The following is a 19,333-nucleotide window of genomic DNA, read 5'->3' as shown; positions in this document are numbered from 1 at the left end:
TATTCCATCAAAGCCATATGCCACAATTTGTTCAGCCATTCCCCAATTGATGGTCAGCCCCCCAATTTCTAAATCTTTGCCATCACAAAAAAGCTGCCATATATATATTTGCATTTATGTCCTTTTCCTTTGATCTCTTTGGAATACAGATTCCGTAGTGGCACTAGGTTAAAGATTATGCCAAATTTTGTAGACTTTTAGGCATAATAGTTCCAAATTGTTCTCCAGAATGGTTGGACTGTCACAACTCCACCAATAGTGGACACATTAGTGTCCCAATTTTTTCCACATCCCCCCAGTATTTTTCTTTTTTTCTGCCATAGTAGCCAGTCTGATAATGTGAGATGGTACCTCAGAGTTGTTTAATTTACATTTCTTTAATCAATCGTGATTTAGAGCATTTTATTACATGGCTATTGATAACTTTGATATCTTCATTTGAAAACTGTTGAGATCTCTTGACTAGCAACTGTACTATGATTCTTATTTTTATATTTTGGTTCAGTTTCCTTTATACTTGAGGAATGAGGCCTTTATCAGAGAAACTTGCTATACATTTCTGTCAGGAATTCTTATATATACATACCTCAAACCATTTTTCTGTTTTCATTCTAATTTTGGCTACATTGGTTTTGTTGGTGCAAAACTTTTCCATTTCATATCATCAAAATTATATTTTCTGCTATCATCTTAATCTCTTGTTTGGTCATACATTCTTCCATTATCCATAGATCTGAGATGTAAATTTTTCCAGACTTCCCTTGCTTATGAAATTAGGAAAGTAAGTGAATGGAAGCTGGGATTCTAATTAGAAGAGTGGCAAAAGTTCAAGTCAGAGATGAAGAAAGCCTGAATGGGGGGGGGGGGGGAAGAGAAGGGGAAGGATTCTGTACGAATAAAAATAAGAGATAAGGGAAGAGACACAGTCCTATTGTAGAGATAGAATTGTCAAGATTTGATTAAGCCAGCAATATGATTTTCCTAAAGCTAGGGTACCACCATGTCACTTCCTTCCTTATTTAAGAATAGTCAATAATCAGGAAAAACTATCTTAAATGTTTTCTATCAACTAGATTGCACTAGGTGCTATCTTTGATGTGCCTACCTTACTTTTGTGTGTTATTTCTGAACTGTTATTTTCTTTTCCCTTATAAATAAATACATATGCTGGCTTAAAACCAATGTAGGTGGAATACAGCAAGGGAAAGAGGATATGGATACTAGAAGAAGAAAAAATCTCTTTGGAATAAGAAAGAAAGAAAGAAAGAAAGAAAGAAAGAAAGAAAGAAAGAAAGAAAGAAAGAAAGAAAGAAAGAAAGAAAGAAAGAAAGAAAGAAAGAAAGAAAGAAAGAAAGAAAGAAAGAAAGAAAGAAAGAAAGAAAGAAAGAAAGAAAGAAAGAAAGAAAGAAAGAAAGAAAGAAAGAAAGAATATTCAACTAACCTTGATTTCACTCTAGAACCAAGGCTTTGAACATTTTTTGTTGGCATCTAAATAATTCCATATCACCTTCCACCAGCTGTTTGTTAAATCAGTGAACCCATTTTCTCACAGGCTGGGTAGTATTAAATTTTGCATAGGCTGGTACTTCAGAGTTGTTTTCGTTTTCATGTGTATTTCTCCCCTTCTTTGGGACTGTAAGAGACTACTAATGAGAAATACCACATGTACCCTCAAACCCAGGTGACATATTAACCTATATGTTCTCTGAGCTGCTTTCTGCGCTTTCATTTCTACTTTTTCTTATAAGGGCTATTCTTCTAAGAAAGAGCAGGGAGAGAGATATTTGGAAGGAAGGGTGAGAAAAACAGCAGATATCAAGTAAAATGGAAGACTTTTAAAAAGCAGAAAGGTACTTGTTCACATCCTAGTCAATTGAGGAATGATTCTTATTCCTATCAAATGGTGTCAGTTCCCTATAGATTGTCATAGTTGTCAAGGCAACAAGCATGAGCTAAGCACTTAACTATGTACCAGACACTAGGCTAAGATCTGGGGGTATCAAGAAAAGCCAGTACAGTCTCTGCCCTCAAGGAGCTCATATTCTAATGGGGGAGACATGCAAACAACTCTAGATCTACAGGGTATGTTCAGGGTAAACTGGAAGACATCTCAGAGAGAGCACCAGTACTGAGGTGGCAGGAGAGAGTTATACCAAGAGAGGCCTCTTACAGAAGGCTGGATTAGAACAGTGTTTTGGAGGAAGCCATGGAAGTTAGTAGGCTGAGAAGAGGAGGAAGAGTATTCTAGGCAAGAGAGATAGCCAATGCACCTGAAATTTTGTCTATTAGGGCCTTAGTTATTCCTTGGAGCTTATGCTGTTTTTTGCTTTTTTCTTGCTTCTAAAAAAGTTTTAATTGATTTCTTTTGTTTCTGCCATCCCCATAGTTTTCCCCAGGATCCTGCCTCCACCTATCTCAAAGAGCCTTCAATTTTTTTAAGACAAAAAAAAAGAAAGAAAAGGAAAGAAATATGTCCTAACTTATTAATACACTAGAAAGCATGTACAATGTACAACACTCATGGGCCTCCTACCTCTGCAAAAGGGTGAGGTGATTGTGTCTAGACTCTATATTCTTTCAAAACAAATTCCACCCCCCACCCCCCAGCTGCCCTATTATATGATTCATGGTGGTTAGTTGGGGAGTGGCCCATGCCCACAGTCCCCTCTTCTTCTGGAGAGGACAGAGGCAGTGAGTCCAGGAGTTCTGAGCTGGTCAGGCGTCACACTAAATTCAGCATTATTAGAGACCCCTGAAAAGTAGAGGGATACCTGAGGACGGACAAATGGGCCCAGATCAGAAGTTAAAGCTTTGGTGCTGATCAGGTGAGCTGCACTTCTAGCCTGGGCGAGATTTAGAGTCCAAATCTCAGAAGAAAAAAAAAAAAGATTCATAGTTAAATTGAACTACAGAAATAATCTCAGCCTGCTGTCAGTGGTTAAAGTCCAAAGAGGAACACATTGCCTCCTTACCTGTGTAAGTCACTTTATTCCAGGGAATACAAGGGAAAATGAGGCTGGCTTCCCTGAATCTGCTTCATGTTTCTGGGAAGTCTAACAGGAAATGTTAAAAATGTGCCTTGCTTGAAATAGGGCCAGGAAAAAAACATCTAAAAGCGAAACTAACTGTTTTGGTTAACACCCTTCTCCTTGTGGGAGAACTTTCTGTCATTGCAAAAAAAAATATTGCCTGTTTAAAGGTTATAGATGATCAGAAGTGCATTGCTTTCATATCAGATAAGATTTTCTTAGAAGAGACCTTCTGGCGGGACAGTCCAGAATATTTCAAGGCTGGAAAGGATCTGAAGGAATTTTTTCCTCCCTAGGAATACCAGTATTCCCTTTCTGCATGGTGAACATTCACAATTGCTTTTTTTTTTTTGCAAAAGTCCATGTTAGAAAGATACAATGGGAATAAGAAGATGCTTGTTGGATTCAAATGCTACTTAACCCTCAAGACTAGTCAAGGAGAGAAAATAGTACAAGAAGAACCAAGCATAGGACCCAGAACACCAGGGTTCAAATCCTGACTCTGGCATTTTCTCCCTAAGTGATCTTGGACAAGTCATTTAACTCTTCTGGAGTTTGGTTTCTTTACTGGTGCACTGAAGAGGCTCAACCAAATGATCTGTAAGGTCCCATTGCCACTTTAAATCTGTTATCTTGTGACCATCAGAACCAGGAAGCTGGAAAGTTCACTTTCTTTTATTGAACAGAGAAATTTCTCTTGAGATCTATCTGGATAAAACTGAAGAAGACAGCTTGGAACAGGGTGAGAGTTGCTTTCAAAGAAGGTGGCTACAATGAAATGCATTTTGTAGGTCTTTCTTCCTCTCTCAGTTTGATGGGGACTTGCTTCTCTGAAGATAAAGCAAAGGTAAGCTGAACTATTTTCTTCCTTAGGAACAAATATAGATTAAATAGATTATTGATTGATAAGCTTACAGAATGATATCTCCCAGAGGTCATGGATTCCAAAGTAGGGGGTCACCAATTGTTGGAAGAAAGGCATTACAGTTAATTGTAGAATTTTCAGAATAGAAAGAATCAATCATAGAATCCGAATGTGGGGTTTTCAATTTGTTACCAGATCTGAGATTTCATGGGTATACCAAACTCCCCATGGGGGGCTCCTGAGCCACCCCGATCAGAACCCTCTCTCTGCAACAACACACAATCTTGGAGGGTCTCCAGGGGCACCAAGCAGTCCAGTGGGTTACCCAGGGTCACAGAGAAAACATGAACTTGAACCTAGGTCTTCCTGACGGCTAGACCATATTTCCACTATGCCATCTTAATTTTTGGATTATAGAGGTAGCTCAGGCTCATGGAGAGGAGAATCTGAGCTTGATCTCATTTAAGACACTTGCTAGCTCTGTAATTTCTTGGCAAGGCAATGAAACTCTGTCAGCCTCAGTTTACTATCTATTAAATGGAAATGGTAATAATAACATCTACCTAACAGTAGTTATGAGGACCAAATGAGATAATATAAATATGTTTTGTGAACCATAAAGTACCATATAAATGCTAGATATTCTGATTATTATTAGCTATGTAGGGAAAAGAGGAGTAAAAGAATTCTGGAACCATTTGTAGCAGACATTGGGGAATTATCTCCATCCATGAAGAAGAATGATATATTTTGGAAGATCCATCAGCGAAGGTCTGATTCCTGTGGGTCAAAGATAGTAAGCCAAAATGAAAGCAAGAGATTTATTATCTTGCAAAGGAAACTACTGATAGCTGCAGATTTTGTTTTTTTTTTTGTTTGTTTGTTTTTATGCTTTAAAAAAGCATTTATTTATTTATTTTAAATTTTTAAACATTATTTTATTTGGTCGGTTTCATACATTATTCACTGGAAACAAAGATCATTTTCTTTCCTCCCCTCCCCCCCTATATGGAGATATATAGAAAAGCTGATGACTTATGTGGGTTTATTTTGTATCCTGCAACTTTGCTAAAGTTGTTGATTATTTCAATTAGCTTTTTGGTTGAATCTCTAGGATTCTTTAAGTAGACCATCATGTCATCTGCAAAGAGTGATAACTTGGTCTCCTCCTTGCCTATTTTAATGCCTTCAATTTCTTTTTCTTCTATAATTGCTACTGCTAGTGTTTCTAATACAATGTCAAATAATAGAGGTGATAATGGGCATCCTTGTTTCACTCCTGATCTTAATGGGAATGGATTTAGTTTATCCCCATTGCAGATGATATTAGTTGATGGTTTTAGATATATACTGTTTATTATTTTTAGGAATGACCCTTCTATTCCTATGCTTTCTAGTGTTTTTAGTAGGAATGGGTGTTGTATTTTATCAAAGGCTTTTTCTGCATCTATTGAGATAATCATGTGGTTCTTGTTGGTTTGCTTGTTGATGTGGTCAATTATGTGGATAGTTTTCTAATGTTGAACCAGCCCTGCATCCCTGGTATAAATCCTACTTGATCATGGTGGATGACCCTTCTAATCACTTGCTGGAGTCTTTTTGCTAGTATCCTACTTAAGATTTTTGCATCTATATTCATTAGGGAGATTGGTCTATAATTTTCTTTCTCTGTTTTTGGCCTGCCTGGCTTTGGAATTAGTACCATGTTTGTGTCATAAAAGGAATTTGGTAGAACTCCCTCTTTGCTTATTATGTCAAATAGTTTGTATAGTATTGGGATTAACTGTTCTCTGAATGTTTGATAGAATTCACTGGTGAATCCATCAGGCCCTGGGGATTTTTTCTTAGGAAGTTCTTTGATGGCCTGTTGGATTTCTTTTTCTGATATAGGATTATTTAAGTGTAGCTCTCTCAGAGGGTAGAGAAGCCTCAAGGTAGGAAGATAGAGACAGGATAGAAGTTTTAGATACCACGAGGGGGATGATGGAGTCAAATTAGAGATATGAGGTGGCCAGAATGAGTCTTTATTAATTATCAATGAGCCACAGCTAAGCTCTGATCAAAGGACCCTTCCGAAGGCTTTTACCAGTCCAGAGATCCACATTTAATACCACACAGGTCAGAGAGATGAAAGAGAAAGATTAAAGATGGAGCTTGGCCAGAGGTCAAGCTCCTGCAAGGACAGCCATCAGCTAGCCTGAAAGAGAGAGAGAGAGAGAGGCAGAGCTTGCTGGGCTACAAATACCCTTTGCTACGCAGTACATAGGGATGATCCTCATTGGTTAATGACAAGGCGTAGGTGTGGTTTCTCTTAACCAGGCGAGAACAAAGAAACTTGTTTTCCCGCCTAACCTGGGGGAAGCTGGGGTCAAGGCTCAGAGGCCTTCCCAGCCATGAGCAATACAGAGCATGCTCAAGACTGAGCATGCTCTCTTTTAAGGCAATCTGCACATACCAGCCATTCCCCTTGCCCATAGCTAGGGGTGGACTGCTACATTAAGAAAACTATTTCTTCTTCTGTTAGTCTAGGCAATTTATATTTTTGTAAATATTCATCCATATCACCTAGGTTGGTATATTTATTGCCATATAGTTGGGCAAAGTAGTTTTTAATGATTGACTTAATTTCCTCTTCATTGGAGGTAAGATCCCCTTTTCATCCTTGATGCTGTTAATTTGCCTTTCTTCTTTCCTTTTTTTAATTAGATTAACCAGTACTTTGTCTTTTTTGTCTGTTTTTTCAAAGTGCCAGCTTCTAGTCTTGTTTATTAGCTTAATAGTTCTGTCACTTTCGATTTTATTAATTTCTCCCTTAATTTTTAGGATCTCTAGTATGGTTTTCTTCTGGGGGTTTTTAATTTGTTCATTCTCAAGTTTTTTGATTTGCATTTCCAATTCCTTGATCTCTGTCCTCCCTAATTTGTTAATATATGCACTCAGGGATATGAATTTTCCTCTAAGTACTGCCTTGGCTGCATCCCATAAGGTTTGAAAGGATGTTTTGCCGTTGTCATTTTCTTCAACGAAATTGTTAATTGTTTCTATGATTTCTTCTCTAACTATCCGATTTTGGAGTATCATGTTATTTAATTTCCAATTAATTTTTGATTTGGGTCTCCATGTACCCTTGCCGATCAATATTTTTATTGCCTTGTGATCTGAAAGGGCTGCAGTTATTATTTCTGCTTTTCTGCATTTGAGTGCCATGTTTCTATGACCTAGTGTATGATCTATTTTTGTGAATGTGCCATGTGGTGCTGAAAAGAAGGTGTATTCTTTTTTGTCCCTATTTATTTTTCTCCATATGTCTATTAACTCTAATTTTTCTAAGATTTCATTCACCTCTTTTACCTCTTTCTGTTTATTTTTTGGTTTGATTTATCTAAATTTGATAGTGGTTGGTTCAAGTCTCCCACTAATATGGTTTCACTGTCTATTTCCTCCTTCAATTCTCCTAGTTTCTCTATTAAAAATTTGGAAGCTATATCATTTGGTGCATACATGTTGATTAGTGATATTTCCTCATTGTCTATACTCCCTTTTAGCAGAAAATATTTACCTTCCCTTATCCCTTTTGATCAGGTCTATTTGTGCTCTGGCTTTGTCAGATATCATGATTGCAACTCCTGCCTTCTTTCTATCAGTTGAGGCCCAGAAGGTCTTACTCCAACCTTTAATTCTAACCTTGTGACTGTCAACCCGTCTCATATGTGTTTCTTGAAGACAACATATGGTAGGGTTTGGGGTTCTAATCCAATCTGCTATTTGTCTACATTTTATGGTTGAGTTCATCCCATTCACGTTCAAAGTTATGATTGTCATTTGTGGATTCGCTGGCATTTAGATATCTTCCCCTAGTTCTGACCTTTCTTCTTTAGCTTTCTCCTTTTGAACCAGTGATTTACTTTAGGTCAGTCCCTCTAGTCCCCTCCCTTGAGATGCTTCCCTTTCTAGCCCCTCCCTTTTTATGCTCCCTTCCCCTCCCCCCCTCTCCTTCCCTCCCTTTTTATACTCCCTCCCCCCTCCCCCTCCTTAATTTTCCTTTCTTTCTTGCCCTAATGGATAAGATAGAATTCAGGATCCCACTGGATCTAGATGTTCTTCCCTCTCAGATTTGCTTTCACTGAGAGTAAGGTTTAAGTAATTCCACTTCATGCTCTCTTCCTCTCCTTCTCATATGAGAGTTCTTCCCCTCCCCTTCCCATGTGTATCTTTATATGGGAAAGATTATTCTATTAAGTCCCCCCCTATTTCTTGAAGTTTATCTTAGTATTATCGACAGTACCCCCCTCCCTTTTCCTTTCTTTGCCCCCACTTTCCCCAAATCTTCTTAATTCCCCAATCTTTCCCTATGCATGTTTCTTCTAACTACTCTTATGATGCTACAATTTATGAGAGTTACACAAAACATTTTCCCCACATATTAATATATATAATTTGATGTAAATGTAGTCCTTATAGAAGAGAGTTTGACTTAAAGAAAAAGATAAGATTTATCTCCTTTTTCCTTTCTTTCATATTTACCTTTTCATGTTTCTCTTGCTTTCTGTGATTGGATATCGAACTTTCCACAGAGCTCTGGTCTTTTCTTAGTAAATGCTTGGAAATCTTCTATTTTGTTGAATGCCCATACTTTCCCCTGGAAGTATATAGTCAGTTTTGCTGGGTAGTTGATTCTTGGTTGGAGACCCAGCTCTCTTGCCTTTCTAAATATCGTGTTCCATGCTTTGCGGTCTCTTAGTGTGTTAGCCGCTAAGTCCTGTGTGATCCTTATGGGAGCCCCCTTATATCTGAAGCTCCTCTTCTTGGCTTCTTGTAGTATTTTCTCCTTTTCTTGGAAGCACTTGAATTTGGCAATTACATTCCTAGGGGTTGTCTTTTGGGGATTTAGTATAGAAGGTGTTCTATGAATCCCTTCTATTTCTATTTTGCCCCCTTGCTCCAGAACATGAGGGCAATTTTCTTTTATAATCTCCTGTAAAATAATATCGAGTTTATTGTTTATCTCTGGTTTTTCTGGGAGACCAATAATTCGGAGGTTTTCTCTTCTCCCTCTGTTTTCGAGATCTGTGACCTTCTCAGTGAGATATTTTATGTTTTCTTCTAATTCATTAATTTTTTGGGTTTGCTTTATTGATTCTTGCTGTTTTATCATCTCACTTTTTTCGAGGTGCTTAATTCTGGTCTTTAGGGACTGGTTTTGCTTTTCAGCCTTGTCTGCCCTTCTATTGGATGCTTCGAGTTCTTTTTCCAATTGAGCATTCTTATCTGTCAGACAGCTGATCTTTTTCTCCCATTTTTCTTTCCAGGTTTCCGTCTTTTGGATAAGTTCCAGTTTGAGATCTTCCAGAGCTTGTTGATAGTTTCCATTTTGGGAGGCATGTTATGATTTTTTTTTGGATTTCCTCCTCATTCTCCTCTTTTCCTTGGGTACTTCCACCATAAAAGTTTTCAATAGTCACTTTTTTCCCTTTCTTCCTGGAGGCTTGATTTTGGGCCATGTGAGCCATCCCTTTGGTGGTTTTATTCCCCTTTCCTTTTTGGTCTGGGGACTGGGTTATATGGGCGGTTTTTCTGTGAATTTAGGTTGCTTCAGACTAGTTCTTCCCAGCCTCCGAGGTTTCTTAGAGCACTGGGTCCCTGATCACAGCCACACTGCCCAGGTGTTCAGCTCCGCCCAGATAATCAACCTGTGATCCGCCCCTGGTGTTTAGCTCCGTGGAGATATTCAGCACAGCCGCCCCAAGTACAGCTCCGCTGACCCCCGTATTCAGCGCCGGATTCTCCAGTGAAACCGCCCTGAGACGTTTTTTCCTGGCAGTCCCCAGATCCCAAGGACCCTGGAGTGCCCCCCCCCCCAGACAGAGATGTTCACCACTCACTCGCTGTCCCGGTGAGCGCTCAGGTAGCTCACTCTGGTTTGGTGGGGGAGGTGTGGTGGGGGAAGGGCGGCTCAGTTCACTTTTCTGTGCAAGCTTTTCCTCCTTATTATAGTGTGGAAATGTTCAAGCCCCACGTACCTTCGCCTCTGTGGAGTACTGGGAGTACTGGGGTGTCCTTCTGTTCCTCCAAAGGTGATTTTTATGCTCCTTTCATGTAGTCTATTTCGTTCGGTGCCGGGGAGAGGAAGCGTGTGGCATCTAGATTGCAGCCATGATTACCCGGAAGTCTGCAGATTTCGTTTTTATAACTTTTTGGACCCTCAGAGTACATAGCCAATTAACAGCATTCTATAGCAACTTAAGAAAGAGAAGCAACGCTTTTCACAGTAGAGAGGAGTAGACAAAGCAAGAATCATTTAAGGAAAAGAATGGGGCTTCTGGAGAAATATTTGCCATGTACCCAGCAGGGTCTGTTAGCAGAATGACAAAGCATGCCCTGTTCCAGGGAAGAAGACAAGGGGATTTGACCAAATACTTTTACCATAGTGAAGACCATTTTGGACAAAACTTGATATAATCTCTCTCTCTGTCTCTGTCTCTGTCTCTGTCTCTGTCTCTGTCTCTGTCTCTGTCTCTGCCTCTGTCTCTCTCTCTCTCTCTGTCTCTCTCTCTCTGTCTCTCTGTCTCTCTCTGTCTCTGTCTCTGTCTCTCTCTCTCTGCCTGTTTCTCTCTCTGTCTCTGTCTCTGTCTCTCTGTCTCTCTCTCTGTCTGTCTCTCTCTCTCTCCTATATATATATATATATACTTTTTCTTGGCATTTCCATCTAACATCCATATCTTCTTTTTCCTTACCCTGTGCCAGCTACCTTGGCTTTAAGAAAAAATATTTATTTAGAAAAGAAAACATCAATTCAGAAATAGGATACAAAAGTATGAGCACATCAAAGCTTCCATGTAACACAATCTGGATGACATTAAAATATCTAGGCTAGTTTGCCTGATTATTGTCTACATCTATTAGCATCCTTTCACCTAGTTTGGATCTCTGGTTCTCTCATTCAATGGTTCTTAACTTGGAACCCATGAATAATTGATTCCCGTTGTAATCATAAATATTTTATTATATGCACTTATATACATTATTCTAAGAAGAGTTCAAAGGCTTCACCAGACAATGCCTAAGGGTCCATGAAACAAAAAAATGATTAATAAACTTTCATCTAAGCAGGGAAACAATTTGATAGGGTCCGGCTCTTTTATTGCCCTCAAAAAGATTGCTGTCATTCTACCCCATGATATACTCAATCTCCCTAAAGGGCTGTTGTTTATGAGAGATTGGGAGAGCCTGGAATGAGGAAATAGGGGATTTCTCTGTGATAACAGCAAGCTAAGCTGACAATTTCCTTAATTTTCTTCCATAGGAAAATTCCATAGAAAGAATATCCACACACGATGGCCTTGGCGAGTACAATGCAGATACCAGCTCTTGGCCGTCCCTTATATCTGGGTACACTCTATGACTGCCGCACAGATACCTTCATCCCTGGTAATTATTCTCCTGAAATCAAAACTTTACTCCAGATATCAAGGGAGGACAATGTCAGAAAAGGGTTTTAGGGAGAGAATGTTGTGTGTAAAAAGGTCAGGTTTAAAGAAAGTGTGATGGAGTACAGCTGGTACCCTGTCCTTTCTCCCAGCCAGAAGCCAACTGTTAGCAATTCTTGGCCCAAGCAGAGGTCCCACTCCAGCTGGCCAATCACTTTCCCCTTTAATCTTGGAGTGAGGCCAGAAGGACAAAACCATTATAGGACAAAGGGAAATGCATCACTGTGTCCAGTTCCACACTGCTCAGGCCTTGTGAGCTTTTTCTGGAAGGGTACTAGTGAGATTTCTTCACTGTGTCACCTCTAGGGTTATTTATGGGAAACATACAGCTAGTAAAAGTCAAAACAGAACCCTAGTTTTTCATATAATTGGGACCTGGCCCCTCCAATCGCTTGTCAAGCAGATTTAGTCTACTGTATCCCTAAACCTCTGCTCCTCTGAAGGGCACCTGATATCCTGTGGAAAGGGGGCTCACCAGGCAGAAGTAATAAAGAGGTTCAACTAAAACAAAACAAAAATCCCCACCAGATTTTTACTCTTGTCCAACTAAAGGAGAGCCCTCGTACTGGTAAATGGCAGGCTCTCAGAGATGTACCGTATGCTGATGCCAGACATCAGAGACGAGAAAAGGCATGGTCAAGGAGGGTGAATTAGGAGGAGACTCATTCATCTTCTAGGGCAGATATAAAAAACAGAGGCAACCTCTTCAAAATCTAACAAAAGCAATCCATCACCCCAATGATCTTCAGTGACTGAAGTTAGTCAGGCACTCTCTGTGCTCTTTTTGCCCTGACACACTCAAGATATCTGAACACAATGTCAAATCCAGGTACGGTGAACCCCAGAGCAGCCTTGAAAGGGAATAGAAGTCCCAATCATGTAGATGGAAAGAGTGGGAGGAGCAGTGCCACCATTTTCCCTGGTGGAGAGTGAGGCTGGGAATGGTTTGTGTCTAGAAGGACTTCTGTGCTAGCAGCATGTGGGAGGATCATCCAAGGCAAGAAGCTAGACAAGGGACCACAGGGAAAGCTGCGCTCAATGGCACAGCACAGACAGGGACAAGATCTTTGATATCATTGGTATTGGGAACTCCTGTGAGGAATCTGCCATTGCCAAAGCAGACCTGCAACTTCTCTGAAACTCAGGCTTAGAGAGTAGCCTGGGGCATTGAAATGGCAAGTGACTTGTCCAGGGACCCACAGTCAGCAGAGTGCCTCAGAGGACATTCTTAAACCTCAGTGTTCCTGACTCTCTATCCACACCCTGTGCCGCTTCTCTTTGTAGCCTAGTTATTACTTTTCATGCTCTAGAGCAAATTTCAAAGACTGTCTCCCCAGCTACCCCTGGGAAAACTGCTCTGCACACACCTGCCCCTTAAACCCCTACCAGACCCTGTCCTTACTCTGGCTCACATCCAGCTTTCTCTCTAGGGCAGGATGTGTGGTGAGCTACCTTTGGAGTAAGATGACTAAGGTTCGGTGTTGACATTTACTAGCTTTATGTTTCCCACAAAGTTAACCATCATCTCTCCAAGTCTCAGCTCATTTGTTTATAAAATGGGGCTAATGGCTTTAGCACTCGTTAACCAATAGAATTGTTGGGATGTAAACACTTTTGTAAATCTATACCAATATAGACGTGGTTTTTTTTTTTTTTTGGATATGATCCCTAAGTTAGGAAGAAGAGACTTCCTTACTTGTGGAAGTAGGAGCTTAGAGTAGAAAGGTATATGCTGGAGACCAGGGGTTATGCAAGGTTTCAGAATAAGGAGGGGCATTATAAGGGCCCCTTATTTAGTCATGTGGGGCTCAGTGGAGCAAGAAAGTTGCAATGGCCTAGAGTAGGTTTTTTTTTTTCCAGGTAAGGAGGTGGGATCTTCTCCACTCCTGAAATCTGTGCCTCTTGCCCAGCTTACCTTCTTCCTAGATGCTGCCTCCCTGACAGAAAGGACCCTCAAAAATGCAGAGGGCCCCTCTGCAATTTGTTACTTACTCCCTGATATCTCTGTCCCATTCTAGGCATCACTTTGTGGGACAGGGAGACCCTCGAGAGCAATGTAACAAGAGAAGAGCAATACAAGACTGAATTTGATATCCTCACCTCTGACTCTCTTGGTGCAAAGACTAATGCCATGAACATCCATGGAGATCTGAAAGCAAGTGTCCTCGGGGGGATGGTTGATATAGGAGGCTCTGCCAAATATTTACATGACACCAAGACATCTAAAAAGCTAGTCCGAATGACTCTCAAGTACAGTATGACCACACAGTACTGTCATTTAACAATGAACCACCTGGGATATCAGAATATCTCTTATCCTGATGTGTTTGATAAAGGGACAGCCACCCACGTGGTCATTGCAGTGCTCTATGGGGCTCAGGCTTTCTTTGTGTTTGATCAAAAAGTTTCCACTAATGAAAGGGACAAGGACATAGAAGGATCATTGAAGGCTGAAGTAGAGAAGATTCCCAAAGTAGCAATAAATTTAGGAGGAGAAATTAAAAAGGAGAATAATGAGAAAATATCAAGTCAGGAATTCAAGTGTACCTTTTATGGGGATTTTGTTCTTGAGAACAATCCAGTGACTTATGAAGATGCAGTAAAAATCTATTCCTCCCTTCCAAAGTTGCTTAGGGGCCATGGAGTGCCACTTCAAGTCTGGTTGTACCCTCTGGAGAAGCTGAACTCCAAGGCAGCCAAGCTAGCTCGAGGGATCAGCATTAGCTTGATATGTGAGGCCCAGGACACTCTCGAGGAGTTATGTGAGTATAACAAGAAGTGTAATGACATGTTGAAGGCATCAGAGCTCTTCGTTTTTTGTGCAACCAAGGAAAAACTCAGGCTATTCCAAGAGCTAAATAAGCAGCACAGACAGATTTTACAAAAGGAAATAGCCATGGTGTTACCCCTGATCCGGATGGGCAGAACAGAGGAAGATAAGCTAGCCAACACTTTAACAAGGGAAAGCCAGTCCCCATTCAGCTCTAGGAGGCTCTCAGAATTCCTAGATCAGATGTCCCTTGAGATAAAGGTGGTAAATTTCTACCTCACCCTTCTGAAGGAGGTGAGAGTCATAGCTGACCAGAATGAGTTAGAGGATATGGTACTAGGCTCTCCCCACCAATTTGTCTTAGTGTTTGCATTCACTTTTTTGCATGAGGAACCCTTCTTAGCAGATTGGAAACAGTGGCTTAGGAATCCAGATTCATCCAGTCCTAGATGTGAGCAAAAGGCATATTCCTCTTGGGTGAAGGACAATGAGACAAGGAAAAAAGTAAATCAATTGGCAGAATCCTTTTCCAAATTTGCCAAGGCAAATCATTCCAGTGAAAAGACTCAGCTCCTTGTGGCATCTGTCGCAGACCAAGAGACCAAGGGGGTCTCCATTCACCTCTATGAAAAGGGACTTCTGGTCAGCACCAGCTTTGAGCTACCAGTCAAACCTCCCCCTCCCCAGATTGGTGGAGTCACACATGATTGTGTAGAGCTCATATTGACCTCAGCATCTGGGAAGAATAAGATCACTGGTTATCAAGTTGAGTACCAAGTTGTAGGAGAAGATGACTGGACCACCATCCCTGTGTCTGGAAAGCCAGAGGAGTTCAAAGTGAGGGGGCTACAGCCTAGCACAGAGTATGTGTTCCAGTGTGCTAATGTGTGTGAAGTAGGACGGGGTGAAAGCAGTGATGTGAGCTGTGCTGTGAGAACACTTCCTCCTACCAGCCCTCCTGGGAAGCCAAAAGCTGTTGCGGTGGGGCCACAGTGTGTAAGCCTCCAGTGGCAGGGTCCACGTGTTGTTGGAGCAGGAGTCAAGATCAAAGAATACAGAATAGAGTATAGAGAGAAGACTGAGGCTGTGAGTGAGGAGGGGGAAGGTGAATGGTGTGAACACAGAACCGGAAATGATAAGATGGATTGTGTCATTGATGGACTGACACCTCAGACTGTGTACTGGTTCCGAGTTTCAGCTGTGTATGACAGCAGCTGGAGAAGTGAGAGCAGTGAGAAGAGTGACCCAGTGATGACCCTCTCTACCACAGAGGAAGCTACAGACTCTGGTAAGAGGCATTTAACAAATAGGGAATTGCATTAAATTTAGAAGAGCCATTCCCCAATTGATAAATAGTCAATGGATATGAATAGACACTTTCAGAGAAAGAAATTCAAGTTATCACTAGCCACATGAAAAAATGTCCTCAATTAATAATAATTACACCAGAGGTGGCCCAGTGGATAGAATTCCAGGTCTGGAGTCAGGAAGACCTGAGTTATAATTTGGCCTCAGATACTTATTGGTTTTATGACCCTAGGCAAGTGATTTAACCCTGCTTGCCTCCATTCTTCAATTGTAAAATAAACTGGATAAGGAAATGGCAAACCACTCCAGTATCTTTGTCAAGCATCTCAAATGGGGTCACAATGAATGGAACACAACTGAAATGACTGAACAACAACAATGAAAACTAATAATTAGGGAAATGTAAATTAAAACAACTCAGAGTATAACCTCTCATTCTCATCTTTCTCCAAATTTCTCTGTTTCTATTGAGATCACATCACGGGATGTATTTGCAGCCTCATCCTAAATGACTAATCAAGTAGCCAAAATGTGTCAGAGGCAGTACTTGAACCCATTTCTTTCTGACTCCATATCTGGCTCTCTCTCCCTATATCACACTCCCTCTCAACACAATAATGTAGCAGACAAAAAAAAAGGAATATGATATTCCATTAATAGAATTTAGATTTTTTCATGCTCAAAACACTGAGAGGTAATCCTCTTTCTGTCTTCAGCATCTGGAATACTATGTTCATTTCTGGGTACCATATTTTAAAAGGTGTGTTGGAAATCTAAAACAAATACAGAGGATGGCAACCAGAGTTCTTCCAGGACTCTACACTTTCACAAACCTCTTCCTCCTCATACATAATCAGTCACTAAGTCTTGTTGGGTCTACCTCTATAGATTCTCTTTCAGTTTTTCCCTTTTCTCTATTCACATAACTACTACCCTAATTTAGACTTTTATTATCTTGAATTTGATTATAATATCATCTTTTATGTCTATATCTTGTGTCCATTTTCAGCTTGTTTATGCTATACTGTGTGAGATGTTGATTTCTATCTAGCTTCTGTCAGACTACTTTCCAGTTTTCCAATAGAATTTTTGTTTAATAATGAATTCTTGTCCCAATAGTTGGGATCTTTGCGTTTATTAAATACTAGATTACTATACTCATTTATTTCTGCATGTTGTGTGCCTGATATGTACCAATGATTCATTTCTCCATTTATTACCCAGTACCAAATTACTTTGTTGTTACCACTTTTTTAGTATAGTTTGAAATCTAGTATTCTTAGGCCCTCTTCTTCCTCAATTTTTTCCTTGATTCCCTCAAAATTCTTGATGAATTGCTATTAATTTTTCAAGCTCTATGAAAGAATTATTTGATAGTTTGATTGATAAGGCACTGAATAAGTAAATTAATTTATGGAGCATTATCAAAATGTGTCAGGGAGAACTAGATTCTATTGCTTCCTTTCACTCTTTCATCTTGTCTCCATCCTCATGTCTTTTCTAATAGACCTTAAATAGGATCACATAGTAAACCATTTCCCAACTTGGGTTCCCTCATCAGCTGAGTAGACAAAAGTGTTATCAGGTTTCTAACCTGAGTACTAGACTTTTGCATAGGAAGCTTAATCAATGTTGAAATTTTGTGACCTCAGAAAAGATTCCTGTTCTTCACCAAAACAAACAAACAAAAAAAAAAACACTAAAAAAAAATCAGCTTCCCTAATCTGAGTGCTACCATCTTAAAAAGTAAGCATTTAGAAACTCATTCTCTTTCAGCCTTATTCTCAGTCCCCCCCACCCCGCCCCATTGGTAACGGACTAAGCCATATTAGTCATTTACACCTTGGTGTCACCATTTTTATTAGACTCTTTCCTGAGTTCAATTATTTGAGAGAGGGACCCTTCACTTAGTCAAGATTCTCCAGCTCCTTGATTTTCATTTCCTCCTTCCTCTAGACTAGTGTTGGCGAACCTTTTAGAGATAACATGCCCAAACTGCACCCTCAAACTGCCGCATTACCCCAGACAGGTGAGGGAGGAAGTACTCACACTGAACTACTAGGCAGAGGAATGGGGCATGAGAAACATGTCCTCAGGTGCAGTGGAGAGGGGGAGGGGAGCAGCCCCCTCTGGCACACATGGGCACATATGCCATGAGTTTGCCAACATAGCTCTAGACTCTAGAATTGTAGAATGGTAGAGCTGAAAGGGCCTTAGATATTATTGAGCTCACTAAAGTCCAGGCCTTTTAAATTATCATAATTTTAAAGGCAGTATTCTTTTTTTACTGTTCTTTATAAGACATCCTGATAAAATCTTTTTTTTTTACTTGACTTCAGAAAATAATAAATGTTTTATCTAGGACCTCTCTCAGCCCATCTTACCCTCAGATGTATGTGTGACCCTTGGCAAGTCACTTAACTTATCTGCCTCAGTTTCCCTAAATATAAAATGGGTATAATAATAATATGGGTATAATAGCCCCTATCGTCAGTTGTTTTCAGGATCAAATGAGGCAACACTTGTGAAGTAATTAGCACAATGCCAGATACAAAGTAGGCACTTAAATACTTCCTTCCTTCAGAATTCTCTCATTAAAAATTTACTATAGTTAAGACAACAAATTAATCATGACTCATTCTCCAAACCTTTTCACATGAATTTGCTCTCTTACCCTATTAGATAATAACACTCTCAGAAACCGAAAGTAGTAAGATTGAATGCAAAATGAGAGATATTAGTCATGTGCAGAAGTAATCCATTTTTGAGATGATTCACAGATGAGCTGCTGGTAAATTGCTAGGGTTTTTCTGAAATTTCATCAAGGGCATTTTGGGAACCTTCCTTAAAAGAAGCCCTTTATAACTGTAATAATAATAACTAGGATCAAAAATCCACCGCACAAGTACAAGATATGGGAAGCTTGGTTATATGCTAGTCGATGTGAACAAGACCCAGGAATTTCAGGAGACTATAACCTTCCTATGAGGTAACTGGATGACTGGATATTAACAATGATAGTAGAGTTCTGCCCCCATATCCACTGATTCAATTATCCACAGTTAACCATCCAAAAAATTAGAAAAATTGGAAAATTCCAGAAAATAAAAAAATAAGTGGTTCATAAGTTTTAAACGACCTACCAAACAAGTACAGGCTATTATAACATGGTGAAACCCACCAGCCCAAGATATGGTCCATCTCCCTTTGTCCCCATCCCTAGGCTCCTGGGTGAATCTTTTCTCCAGGTTGTCTCTACTGTTCTCACTGATCTAATTCATTAGAGTATCATCACAGTGCATTTGTTTAACAAAGTCTTTATTTACTGTAATAATGACTCCAAAGTATAAGAGTAGTGGCAGCATAGTCATGCCCCCCCCCATTCATTTGATTTGGTAATCCACTGCTTCAGTTACCCACAATTAACAAGCAGATGTTCCTTATAGTCTTGGTTTGAGTCATCCATGGTAGGTCTTAGAAGGTATCCCCTGTAGATACAGGGACAACACTGTAATAATAATAATTAGTATGCATATCGCATGTTAAGGTTTCCAAAGCATGTTACATGTTCTCTCATTTGATCCTTATAACCGCCCTAAGAGGTAGGTGCTATTTTGATCCCCATTTTTTTTCAGATGAGGAAATAACCTGAGAAAAGTTAAGTGGCTTGCCACAGAGTTAATAAATATCTAAGCCAGATTTGACTTTAGTTCTTCCTGAATCTAAGTCCAGGACTCTATCCACATTTACACCTAGTGAGCAAGAGTCATTGTCAACTGGATTCAAAGAGGACTAGTGCCTATAAGGAAGGAAGGAGATAAAAGGCCCATTTGGCACTTTCCAACTGAGACCACATCAGGAAAGTCTAGTTCTG

General features: G+C 40.0%; 1 protein-coding gene across 5 annotated transcripts in view; it reads left to right on the top strand.

The window, feature by feature from the left end:
* LOC100016561 (uncharacterized) overlaps window positions 1-19,333 on the top strand; it is a 48,680-nt gene that overhangs the window by 16,516 nt on the left and 12,831 nt on the right. The window contains exons 2-4 of one of the 5 annotated variants that reach the window (XM_056799873.1): window positions 9,204-9,787; window positions 11,198-11,322; window positions 13,400-15,439. In XM_056799873.1, coding sequence (XP_056655851.1) covers window positions 11,229-11,322; window positions 13,400-15,439 — 2,134 coding nt within the window. In that variant the 5' untranslated portion in view covers window positions 9,204-9,787; window positions 11,198-11,228. Of the gene's footprint in view, window positions 1-1,342; window positions 3,877-8,335; window positions 9,788-9,808; window positions 9,969-11,197; window positions 11,323-13,399; window positions 15,440-19,333 lie in introns of those variants that run through there. The other 4 variants (XM_056799869.1, XM_056799874.1, XM_056799871.1 and 1 more) reach the window with 4 other exon arrangements.

The sequence above is a fragment of the Monodelphis domestica genome, chromosome 5 (assembly GCF_027887165.1).
Source record: "Monodelphis domestica isolate mMonDom1 chromosome 5, mMonDom1.pri, whole genome shotgun sequence".
Classification (NCBI taxonomy): Eukaryota; Metazoa; Chordata; class Mammalia; order Didelphimorphia; family Didelphidae; genus Monodelphis; species Monodelphis domestica.
This window is presented reverse-complemented; position numbering and strand designations above follow the sequence as displayed.